This window comes from Amblyomma mixtum, chromosome 3, assembly GCF_055824585.1.
Source record: "Amblyomma mixtum isolate Tamu chromosome 3, ASM5582458v1, whole genome shotgun sequence".
Lineage (NCBI taxonomy): Eukaryota > Metazoa > Arthropoda > Arachnida > Ixodida > Ixodidae > Amblyomma > Amblyomma mixtum.
In genome coordinates, this window is record NC_143014.1 from 245,672,877 (window position 1) to 245,685,121 (window position 12,245).

At 46.5% G+C, this 12,245-nt stretch overlaps 3 protein-coding genes across 9 annotated transcripts in view; 2 read left to right on the top strand and 1 right to left on the bottom strand.

The window, feature by feature from the left end:
• The window catches only part of LOC149354236 (coiled-coil domain-containing protein 6-like), a 29,981-nt gene extending 19,802 nt beyond the window's left edge, over window positions 1–10,179 (bottom strand). For 2 of the 3 annotated variants that reach the window (XM_089583204.1, XM_089583203.1), the window contains exons 1-3: window positions 9,663–10,179; window positions 9,211–9,360; window positions 4,713–4,856 (exon numbers count right to left, since the gene is read on the bottom strand). In XM_089583204.1, coding sequence (XP_089439330.1) covers window positions 4,713–4,856; window positions 9,211–9,360; window positions 9,663–9,896 — 528 coding nt within the window. In that variant the 5' untranslated portion in view covers window positions 9,897–10,179. The remainder of the gene's footprint in view (window positions 1–4,712; window positions 4,857–9,210; window positions 9,361–9,662) is intronic. The other variant, XM_089583205.1, reaches the window with a different exon arrangement.
• The window catches only part of LOC149354235 (uncharacterized), an 89,036-nt gene that overhangs the window by 37,557 nt on the left and 39,234 nt on the right, over window positions 1–12,245 (top strand). For 4 of the 5 annotated variants that reach the window (XM_089583209.1, XM_089583210.1, XM_089583211.1 and 1 more), the window contains exon 3: window positions 6,620–6,659. The exons of the other annotated variant lie outside the window; for it this stretch is intronic. In XM_089583209.1, coding sequence (XP_089439335.1) covers window positions 6,620–6,659 — 40 coding nt within the window. The remainder of the gene's footprint in view (window positions 1–6,619; window positions 6,660–12,245) is intronic. 5 annotated transcript variants of the gene reach the window in all.
• Window positions 10,206–11,961, top strand: Tom40 (Translocase of outer membrane 40). The gene has a single exon (XM_089583206.1). The coding sequence runs from the start codon at window positions 10,386–10,388 to the stop codon at window positions 11,370–11,372; it is 987 nt and encodes a 328-aa protein (XP_089439332.1). The 5' UTR covers window positions 10,206–10,385; the 3' UTR covers window positions 11,373–11,961.

A 12,245-nucleotide genomic window follows, 5' to 3' on the forward strand; every position in this document is an offset into this window, starting at 1 on the left:
TTAAGAATGACTGTGTGTAGTGTGAAGAGCTTGAAACGTCAGAGAAATGTTGTCCTAGTATGTCAGCCTGTTCATCTATACTTGTTTGTGTACCAGGTGTTGTCAAAAGGGGGATTGTGAAGGGTGAGTACCTGCCGCTTAGTTTTCGCACCTGCTCCCACATTTGTTTTGACGTGGTTGAGCTGTTTATAGAAGAGACATAAGCTTGCCATGATGTTTTCTCGGCCTTGCGGCGAATATACCGTGCTTGCGCTCTTGCCTTTTTGAAAATCATAAGGTTCTAGTGTGTGGAATATCTGCGAAATACTCCCCATGCTTTATTTTGTTGTTTTTTAGCCTCTTTGCATTCTTGTGTGTACCACAATTTGTGGTTCTGGTGGACCACTCCTGAGGAATTGATAGGTGCGCAGCAGAAAGAATGCATGTTGTGACCATTTCATTTATTTCATCTACGGTATGATTTTCTAAAATTATATCCTCCAAAAACAATTCCCAGTTAGCTAAATGTAGCTTCCAATGCTGTGGTTTCGTGGGAACGACTGTTGGTGACGATGAGAGACTTATTATGACAGGGAGATGATCGCTTCCGTATGGATTGTCTAAAACACTCCAGTTAAAATCGCTAAAAACAGACGGTGAACTAAAAGACAAATCTAAAACACTCATTTTCCCTGAGGTTGGGGAGCAGTACGTGGGTTTACCCGAGTTAAGTAAACAGATGCTACTGCATAGAATAAAATCCTCAATAAGATGGCCTCTAAGGTCAGTTTTTTCGCTTCCCCAAAAGCATGAATGCACATTAAAGTCTCCAACTACCAGGTATGGCTCTGGTAGCCGGTCTACAAAAACCTCTAAATCATGAAGTGTTACCTTAAGGTGTGGATCGATATATAGAGAGCATACTGTAATGGTTTTATATGTAAGCAGAGTGGCTGCGACAGCTTCGAGTCTTGTTTTTAGTTTAAGCTCTCGAGCTGGGACACCGTTTTTCACTATGATGGCTACGCCTCCCGACAGCCTGCTCGCCTGCTCTCGATCGCGGCGGAAAACCGTATAATTCTTAAGAAAGTTATTTTTTTGGGGACCTAAATTTGTCTCTTGTAGACATAAGGCAACGCTCCTAGTATGTCTTTTATATCACTGTAGTTGTTTAGAAGTCCTCTACAGTTCCATTGTATTATGAAAGCCATCTTAATTTTGTGTTTCTAAAGGGTGAAAAGGTAGATCAAGTTGTCGATGGCCCCGTGACTCGGGGCCTGTCTTTTTTTGACCGATCCAGGGAGCTCCGCCGACCGTCCGACGTGGACGGCACGGGGCTGTCCTGGGTCGTGTCCATCGTCTCTGCGGAGGCGCTGGACGACCGTGCAGGAGGCATGTTGATTTTTGAGTTTGACCTCGACCTGTGGGAAGAGGTCTTGAGGCCCGCCGACCCGGGGGTCTGCGTTGCCTCCTTTGGGGTTTGCAGAGTAGCGCTAGCTGCTCCACACGGGGGCGCGGGTGGCCCCGCCACAGGCTCACTGCGTGTGGCCTGGACAGGTGCCGTAGCCTGGTGTGGTGTGCCGCGCCCACGCACATCGGCGAAGTTTGTTTGTGCAGTGAAGGAGAATTTGTTTGTCTGAGCATATTGCCTTCGTGCTTCTTTGAAAGAAATGTTTTGTGTAGTCTTGAGAGTAATTATTTCTTTTTCTTTTTTCCAAGAAGGACAAGCTCTGGAGTAGGCAGCATGGTCTCCTTCACAGTTTGCACACCGTGGGTTAGCAACACATTCTTCGGATTGGTGGTCCTTCGAAGAGCATTTTGCACAAGTTTTGCGGCCGCGACAACTCTGTGAGCCGTGGCCAAATCTCTGGCAGTTGAAACATCTGCGTGGATTGGGAATATACGGTCTTACATTTATTTTCAGATATCCGACTTCTATGCTTTCAGGCAGTATGCTGGTGTTGAAAGTGAGGATGAGGTGTTTCGTGTCAATTTCTTTGTTGTCCTTCCTGATCTTTATTCGCTGAACATTTATGACATCTTGATCGGTAAGGCCCTCAAGCATTTCTTTTTCAGAGAGGTGGACAAAGTCGATTTCAGATATGACACCTCGGACAGTGTTTAGAGATCGATGTGAAGTAATGGAGACAGGAATCTCCCCTATGGACACGAGGTTTGAGAGTTTAAAGTACTGGACGGTGTCATGCAATTCGAGCAGTAAGTCACCACTGGCCATTTTGGATACCTTGTACCCAAGGCCCAAGGTATCTGTCAAGCACTTTGCTACCAGGAACGGGGATATCAGTCTTGCTTGTTTTTCTTCTGCATTGCTATGTACAACATGGAATTTCGGGAAAGTTATCTTTCTTTCCTGGAAAAAGTCGCCTGCATCGGTCCGCCCTATTTTGAGAGAGCGATCAGGTTTTGAAAGGGGGGGAGCCATAAAAAATTGAGGTTTTTCAGTCGTGGTGCCAGCCACCCACCATGGAGCCCAACGAGGGGACGGGACAGGAACTTGCAAGCAAGTCCTGCCCACGCCAGCTGTACACCTCAACTATAACCAAATATTACGCAACTCAGGGTAGTTGGCCACACAAGGTTAACCATAGCCGCCAGGAAAAAGAGGAAAAACTAAGAAGTGAACAGGAGACAGGAGAGTTGTAAGAAAGAGATAGGAAAGTGAAAGATGGAGGGGGAGGATAGGAAAAGGCGACTGCCAATTTCCCCCGGTCGGGTCAGGCCGGAGGTGCCGTCTACAGGAAGCTGGGGCCAAAGTGGTGTGTTGCCTCCGCCGAGGGGCCTTAAAGGTACTAACGCTTGGCATTGGCTCAACCACCAGGATCCCCTTTTCCCCGGACACGGCGATGCCACGCACAGCTAAGCGCGGGTGCTCGGGTCCGTGGTGGCGCACTGCTCACCATCATCCCCCCGCGGGGATGTCCCTGCGGATGCTCAGGTACCCGTGGTGTCGCAACTCACCATCGTCTGCATGAATCAGACGCCCCTGCGGGGGGAAATACTTTGACAACATTTATAACGAATATGCAGGTCCATAATTTTCACATGACTTCCAAAAGATCGGCAGAGGATTTTGTGGTAGAGCAATATTAAGGGCAACATAGCCACTTTGGCAGGCGCACTGCAATTCTTCGGTACTGACATCCACTAAGTCCTGTTTACAGCCTCAAGTATTTCACCTTTTCGCGTGCATGCCGGTCTAGCTTTCCTTGAGATCGTCAGCTTCTCAGCATCGTCGGTGTCAGCGTGAAAGTTGAGCTCGGCGGGAGGAACACCAGGGGCATTTTCGCATCGCATAGCTAAACGTGCACTGCTCTAGCCACTAAAATGTTGCAAATGTCGCAACTGAAGCGTCATACTGATGGTTTCCCTTCACTCTCAGCGCTCGCGCGTATAGTACCGGAGTTCTGCTACCAAGCTCGAGAGTGCGGGGCCAATTCCCGGCTTCGGACGCAGTATTCATGATGCAGGTGAAATGCACGAATGTCCCCGAGACTTGTGTGCGCATAAAAAAACCCACTGCTGCACTTAAAGAAGCACGCGTACATGCTGTTACCCACAGCGGCGGATCAGTGGTTAAGGCGATCGTCTACTGAGCCAGAGGACCCGGGTTCGAACCCAACCGCAGCGGCCGCGTTTCGATGAAGGCGAAACGCAAAAGGCGCCCTGTGCTGTGCGATGTCAGTGCACGTTAAAGATCCCCACGTGGTCGAAATTATTCCGGCGACCTCCACTACAGCACATCTTTCTCTCTTCTTTCACTCACACATTCCACCTTCCCTCACAGCGCGGTTCAGGTGTCCACCGAGATATGTGAGACAGATACTGCGCCATTTCCTTTCCTCAAAAACCAATTTACCAATTTTTTATACGCTGCGGCCCCGAACAATCCTGCAATACCTGCATAACGGCCGCTGCAGCTTGGCGTCGAGACGAGCCTCCATTGCGTGGCGCAGATCTGTCCACGCTCAAGAGAAGCGCAAGGAACGGCGAACAAGATCTGGTCGTGCCACTGGGCGCAGTGTTAGCACCTGAACATATTCTTACACCATGGTCCACACACTATGCTCCGATAAAGCTAGGCTTAGCTGTCCAGAAGGAAGGCCCAGCCTTAGCTCTTTTGACATTCTAGCACACAATAAGGTGTTTCCATGGACAAGCACCCCACACTAATATAGGTGTCAGTTGGACAGGAAAATTTAGTGCCACTTCTAGCGGTACACTCTGCCTCGTGAAATGTCACCTTGGCGGCACGGAGCGACATTCAAAAAAGTGCCATTCGGAAATTACTTTGATGGCAGTCCGCAAACCTTAGCACACGAACTGAAAATTTTCAACAGTACAAATTTTAAATTGAGAATATTTTTTCATTACTAAAGAGCTCTTAGAAGACATAGTTGTATGTAAAAGTATATTACTACGATGGTATGTTTCAGGCTGAGTAAAGCAAGATCGCTGAACTCCCTTCGAGGAGAGAGCATTCTGCAATAAGTGCCAAAAAAGTTCATGTGACACTGCGCAAATGAACCAAGGGCAATGTAGTTGTTGAAAGCGACACTAAATTTGCCTGCGTAACAGGTATACGACTTGCTGCAGGCACCCGTGCCTGCAACATTCTCAAAAAGCAAAACATGTCCACAGCAAAGCCTTTCTGCAACTGCATGCTTTTAAGTTTCACAGTTGTAATAAATGAAGAAAAACGAAAAGGAAATCACCTTTTCTCGACGCAGCTGTTCTAGGTTGGCCTGCTTGGCCAAAGTCTGCGCCTCAAGGCGTTCAATTTTGCGCATCAGCTTGTTCACAAGTGCCTCCTGTTCCTGCTCCAGGCTCTGCTCCAGCTGAACCTTCTCCTGGCGTAGCTGAAATGGTTCAACAAAACGCCTACATTATTGCAAACTTAATTTTGTGTTAACTACTGAAGAAAAATGTATGTAAAAGTGTGCACATATACAATGCAAAAGAGTGCAGCCAAACACAGGACAGGAGAAAATGCACGTACAAGTGTGCACATATACAATGCAAAAGAGTACGGCCAAACAGAGGGCAGGAGATGGCAGTTTTCTGCCACACAAGACCAATGCCATCAAGCAAATGTCTGCACCTGCTGCAGTGAAGCAAGGCAGCCCAACAAAATAGCTGGTTGATGGCCCCTTTACTTTTTAAAAAACATAGCAGTTGGGTTTCAGCATGTTCAATTGTTCAACTCATGTTCAATTGAACTATGCCCAAGGAAAGTCAATATGCAGCTAATTTGATAGACTGGTTTGTGGATTTGTAAAGAACAAATACAAGGACCACACTTTCACACCAGGCCACAGAGTGTTCACTACTTTTTGCACAAACAGCAACTAAGAAAGCGAGCAAAGAATGACATCCCACTTCACCACCAAAACCTCAAAAGTTTCCGAACCAGCCATCAATGGGACTGTCCTTCAGGATAATGAAGAGGCAATATCAGAGCACCAGATGTATAAATACTTAATCCTGCTACTAGGAGCAAATGACTAAATGACAAATTCTGAGCTTGGGTGTTTTGCTGCTTCATAATAATCCACGACCCCAGAGTACATATGTAAATGTTGGCATCCAGGATTTGAAACTGGTGTGGTGGACACATCTGCTGTACTCGCCACATCTTACTCACCCCAGAACACATGCATGACAGGAGAATTCTACCACATGTAGCTGTGTGGGAATACGACTGCCTCTTAGTTTCCAATATAAACATGCCCTCTTGCTGCAGTCACTAAAATGTTCATTAATCCATTTTAGGTAATTAGGCGCCTGACGGTGACAGTCATCTCACTTTTATGTCCTGGCCACACAACTGATGTATTTTGCAGCGTCTATTTTTATAGAAATCTGTAAAGCTTGATTTTGATCACCTCTGGGGATCAGTTGCTGGGCTGTCATTCTCATTTTCACATACCTGTTATAATGCAGGCCTCCCTCACTGTCGCACTAGCATATTTTTTTATTCATTCATCCCAAAGACTACTAATATGTGGAAACACCTGAGGCCTCATTGTTGCAATCATCAATCCACTTGTGTTGAAAAAGCTACTAATTTTACATGCTGCCCTTGTAATTTGCCATTACTGTTTTTTCACTGTATTTTTCTGAAATAGTGTTTTTTTCCATTTGTAGCCATCACTTCTTTCAGGAATGCCTTACAGGCGCTCACTGCTGTAATAAGCAAATAGAGCAGACTCTCGTGATCAACAGCATCGGAATTCTTAACTACAGCCAGGTTTAAAGCATTCTCTGACTGCGTGAACTTTAGTTTCCTGACACTACTACTGACATCAATAGCAGGGTGTAGATTAGATGGTGCTTTGAATACACAGCATAACTTTCCTTCCATTGAAACCATGTGTCACGTACAGCACCACAAACTACCCAGTTTAGCACCGTTTTTTGCATTCATTCCAGTTTGGGTTCAGTTCTGAGATGGTGACAACAATATCTGTTCAGTTCGACACTCTGCATTGAACTACTGTGGGCTTGTAGCCCTCCATGACATTTTGCCGCCTGTATGCTATTGCACTCAATTTTCTGCATACATTTTTGGGCACAGTTTTCAAACCATGGTGGTTTATGAAAACATGTCATTTACTTCCAGACTTTCAAGAAACACAAGTTGCATTGCTACTTTCAAGGAGGTAGGTACCTTCAAAGTCTCTTTGTTATTCAAAGTTTTCAGGAGATTGTATGAACACTGTAACTTCATTTTTGCACTCACTGCATGCAACTTGTGTGCATGTGTTCATTACTTGAATGTAATGCAAAAGCATGTTTTTTCATTCTATGAACACTTCACTATACAATAATTTGCATCTTGTACAGTTTTGCCTGTACAACTGCAGTTAAGACTGTAGCTGTTTTCAGCCCTAGAAACATCCTACTTCAGCCTTGAATTTAAAATGATTCAAATTATCCAATCTGAATCAAATATGAACAGTCTAGCTTCGAGACTAAATTGAATACGAATCAAATATTCATGATAATTTGATACTTGCGTGAATATGCATACAAAACGAATACTCATGCAGAACAGAAGTACCATGACTAATGGAGTTTGAAGCCATTGCTGTCGAAAGACAACACTGAATTCCCCTAGAAGGCCCGCAACACAGAGCCAGTATAGAAGGCATGCACTTAAGCCACAGTGCCCACCATTTTGGCGACCATGTAGCACGACGAAAGGCTACAGTGCATACCCAATCGGTTTATCCCCCCCCACTTCTGGCCTGCACCCCTGAAGCTGGGCAATGAACGCCAAAATGGCACCAGTAGCATCACATGAATACCTTCCATATCAACTCTATGACCATCATGCCATACGCATCAGACAAATGCCTTCTGCAACTGATTATGACAGCAAACAAGCTAGAGCCAGATATCATTTGATAAGCGGGATGAGGGTTATAAGCCATGGACTCTGATATCAGGCATGAAGGCAGGGTTTCGCCGAGCCTGCCTGAACCCTCCTGTGCCCCCATCTTGAAAGCCACACGAAGGGACCATGTCACGGCACAGAATGCCTGCACTGGCCAAATGGGGCAGCATGTCGTGCGGCGATGGAGAAAGTCGTTTTTGAAGTCATCGAAGAAAACTACTGCATAGCACATCTTTGTGCCAATTATATGAAAACTACAGAAAAACTTGAGAACGCGTTCCATTCGTTTTGAATAATTTTGAACATGCATGACTTAATTCAAACAGCAAATCGAATAAGAGGTTATTCGATTCGCTACTCGAAAATTTCAAATGTTTGAACACCCCCCCCCAAATTATCTGATAACTAGAAACAACAATGTTGGGATGCAAGCACAAATGATTCAAGGAGTCAACTCAAAACATTAATCGGACAGAAAACAAAATACATCTCTTGACTACTCGCATGCAAAAGGCAAAATTTCGCATCTCATAATGCACAAAAATTTTCAACGCAAGAGAACAAATGCAACCATGGCCTATACCCTACAAATGCACCTACACTCATGTGACCGACTGTGGGAGCCAGCACTGCTGTCTTTTATTTGGCAGTTAAAGGAACTCTGATATGCAACCATCCATTACAAACTTTCTGCAAGTATGAAAAGCCAGACAGATGAGCCAGTTGATTACAACTGCTCCATTATGGTGGCAGCACAAACGACACCAGGATGAAAAATAGAGAGACAGTGCTGGATCGTGTCCATTTCTCCGTCCCGATGCCTTTCATGCTTAGGTGACGAAGAGAGCCCAACCAGTGGATGAACTTTTAGAAGTATTCTGCCCATTATGACACAAAACGCACACCCTATATGCAAAGCTTAAATTTTCATAGCATCCTCTTTCAATTGGCTTGGCTGGCATGTATAGCAATCCAATCCATTTAAACACCAACCTGCAGCCACTGCATGCCGATTCAGAGGGTTTGGTTTGGTTTTGGTTTTGTAGGGTTTAACGTCCCAAAGCGACTAAGGCTATGAGAGACGCCGAGGGAAAATACCCTCTGAATCGCCCCCGATTCAGAGGGTATTTTGTGTTTCAGAATACGTTGAAGCAAAATATGCCAATGGAGCATGCTTCAGCAGAGTAGAAGCAATGCTGTGTAGCTTGTAAAGCACAAATGGTCAACCCTCAGGTGAATAAGTACACAACTTCACACAAGAAGGGCACATGGGCATATTTTATGCAGTCATTTACGGATTCAACAAACACCTCCTTTTACGGCATGTAGCACACTGCTGGATAAAGATAACACATTTGTGGAGATACAGCAACGGCAAGCAGACCTAACAGGTGTAGATGAGTGAATACCTACATTCATTGCTGGCATCAAAGGCCTAAGGGTGCTTTTCATTCTTCACCGCATGCCCTGGGTCAGAGCTACTACCGTCGGGCTGCTTTTCAATACCGCTATTCCGAAAGTATAGATCATAACGATGGCAATCACTAATAAAAGTGCAAACTGCAAGGCGTCATACCTGCAGAAAGCCCCCTATGTAACCTGGATAACGAAACAGCCCCGTTCTCCAGTATGGGTAACGTTACCGTCACGTTAAAGCAAAAGGTTGCTCAAGGGGTCGCGCAACCCATACTCCACGGAACGGTCGGCACACACACAGACCCGGCCACTTTTGCCCCGCCGAAGACCAGGCAGCATGGTGTATACACCCTGGCCGAGGTTCACAACGGGCATATGAAATAATTGAGAATTCAAACCTGGTTGAGCTTGCGCGACAAATCGTTAGTAAGGCACTCTTCCTCTTGTTCGTAGTTGAGGGCAAGCGTCTCCTTTTCTTTCTTTAAAGCTTGTATCTTCTTCAACAGTGTGTTGCTGATGAATTCTTCTTCCTGCTCGGCTTTCGCTTGCTGTAAAATCACCAAAATTGCGGTAAGGAATTAACCACTTTTCGAGTCCACGCCCTTTCAGCGCGAGACAACTACACGTATTATGGGCAAACAACACGCTCTTGCCGGCAGTACCACCGTAACTTTTCCCACAAGTTCTCGAAATCATAGGTTATGGCCTGCTAGTTTTACTTGCATAGCAGTACCGACCTTAGCAGGATATCACGTGTGGTATTTACCGGTACACAGATTTAACACAGTAACAAAACAAACAGAATTGGCAGCGAACCGCATTCATAAAATGTCATAATGTTAGGCCTCACTATGTTGACGCTGACTTGCCGCAACGCACGGTTCTCCTCCTGCAACGTCTTCACACGAAGTCTGTAAGTTTCTAACTCCATTTTGAGCACCCTATTCTCTTGCTGGAGAGATTCAACCCGTTTCTGAATCTGCTCACGAGATAGAGGAGACGGGGCAACCATTGCCCCGTCCACTGAGCTGCTATCACTCTCACTAGCACTATCCGCCATATTTCTGGCACCGCCAAGAAACATGTGAGCAGGCGACAAACACGGAGACTGTGGAGAGGCGTGGAGGAACGGTTCGGAGGGCGAGCATAGGGGCGAGCGCGGCTAGCGCGGCGATATTGGGCTTGGGCGACTGGGACAAGTGCCGCACCAAGGGGTCGCTTCTTGCCGTCTGCGTTGTATTTACGACATAAAGTTATTGTAATCAGAACATTTTGTTCATTAAAAGTTATAAATATGAAGTTTTTAAACAAAATTGCTGGTCTTTACGCTTCTTTTTGCCCCAACTTTTCCCAGCTAGGTTGTTTGCACGCTCCCCGGCTCCGCCATTAAAAATCCAGTGGATTGGCCGGAGCATCGGCTGGAGCCGTCGCCTGCCGCCCTGTAGTGGTAGCATTTCGCTACTGCAGTAACACGTGCTTCCATAGATCGCCAGCCGAGAGGTAACTGCCGTTTGGTCGAGGCCAGAAGAATATTCAGCGTCCAGCGCAGGCACTCAAATACCCACCAGAAACAATGGGTAACGTTTTCGCTTCAAGTCCGTTATCGCCACCGCCGGTCCTGGCCCCGGCACCTCCGCCGTCTGTACCAGAGCCACCGGACCAGCGCGGACTGCCAGCCCAAGATGACGCCGAGACACAAAACCCCGGCACGCTGGAAGACCTGCATAAAAAGTGCAAAGACATATTCCCGGCCAACTTCGAGGGAGGCCGGCTGATGGTGAACAAGGGCCTGAGCAACCACTTCCAAATCAGCCATACCCTGAACATGAGCTCGCTCACGCCTTCGGGATACCGATTTGGAGCAACTTACGTGGGCACGCAGCAGTTTGGCCCGGCCGAGTCGTACCCCGTTTTGCTCGGCGACATCGATCCTAGTGGTAACTTGAACGCCAACATTATTCATCAGTTTAATCCTCGCATTCGCACCAAGATAGCAGCGCAAGTCCAGGACAACCGGTACGTCGCGACGCAGCTGACGGCCGACTACAGAGGTCCCTCGTACACCGCTTCGGCTACACTAGGCAATATTGATATCCTCAACAACTCCGGAGTCGTCGTCGCGCACTACCTGCAGAACGTGGTTCCAAACGTAGCCCTTGGCGCAGAGTTGGCCTACCAGTATGGACCTCAAGTGCCGGGCGGAGAGATTGCCGTTCTGTCTATGGCGGGACGTTACACCGGCCCCGACTACGTAGTCAGCGGCACATTGGGCATGGCCGGAGCGCATTGCTGCTACTACCACCGCGGTAGCGAGACGACGCAAGTCGGTGTCGAGGTGGAGACGAACTTCAGAGTGGGCGAGAGCGTCGCCTCCATCGGCTACCAAGTGGACTTGCCCAAGGCGAACCTTGTTTTTCGTGGCATGGTCGACAGCAACTGGACCGTCGGCGCCGTTCTCGAGAAAAAACTGCAGCCGTTGCCGTTCACCTTTGCTCTCAGCGGCATGCTTAACCATGCCAAGAACCAGAGTCGCTTCGGCTGTGGACTTATTATCGGTTAGCGTACTTTTGAGGCTACGAGTGGTGCACCTGCAGTCATTACCATGTGCTGGCCCTGAGGGTTTGAGGCTGGCAGGTCTACCGTGATGAATGCCCTTTTGCAGTTCACAGTGGCCCAAGCTCAGCTTCCTAGGTTTGCTGAATGCCGCAATAGAAGTAGTTTTTCTCCTCACATTCTTTGCAGCCTGTCGATGTGTACATAGGCAAATGCTTGTTTCACATAACGGCACGTCACGTTTTTTGATGTGCCGTTTTGTTGCTTCTGGACTAGCCCTCCATTGGTAGTGAGTTGGTCATTTGATTTCATTTAGGTGCGCTCATTTTATTTGCTCAGAGTGAGCAGCTTATACCAGTTTAATAAATCACTATTTTGTTGGAGAAATGAAACTACTGATGCAGTTTGCTAGTTTTGAACATGAAAATTTTCTGTTTATTTGTAGCATAGATTTTTTGTGAGTTGCAGCACTTGGTGTAGTTGTTACCATCTGAAAAAGAATTCATGTGATCAGCCACACAGTTAGATTAATTGCAAATATTCACTCTCATCTAAACTGTCAAGTCTAGCAAAAATAAAGGTGTTAAACAGTCACAGCTTTTGCAGTTTTCAGTCAGCTGGTGTTTATGTGCGTCTAGGTTAAGCAAATGCAATTTTTGCTTTATGCCTTGTCACAAGTGAAAGCTGTATACCACTCAGGTGCGAATGATACACATTTTATGCTATACATCTCAGTAGTTTCAAAATACTTATCTATAAACTCGAGGTGCGTGCTCCTTAGTGCGCATGGAAGAACAGATGTTTGTGCAAGTTGGTATTGATTCATCATGACAAAAACAGCACACACTTTGACATAACACAAAGAACAAGGAGGAAGACG

Excerpts from the sequence above, each read along its gene's own strand:
- Tom40 (XM_089583206.1), top strand. The coding sequence starts at position 10,386 with ATGGGTAACGTTTTCGCTTCAAGTCCGTTATCGCCACCGCCGGTCCTG.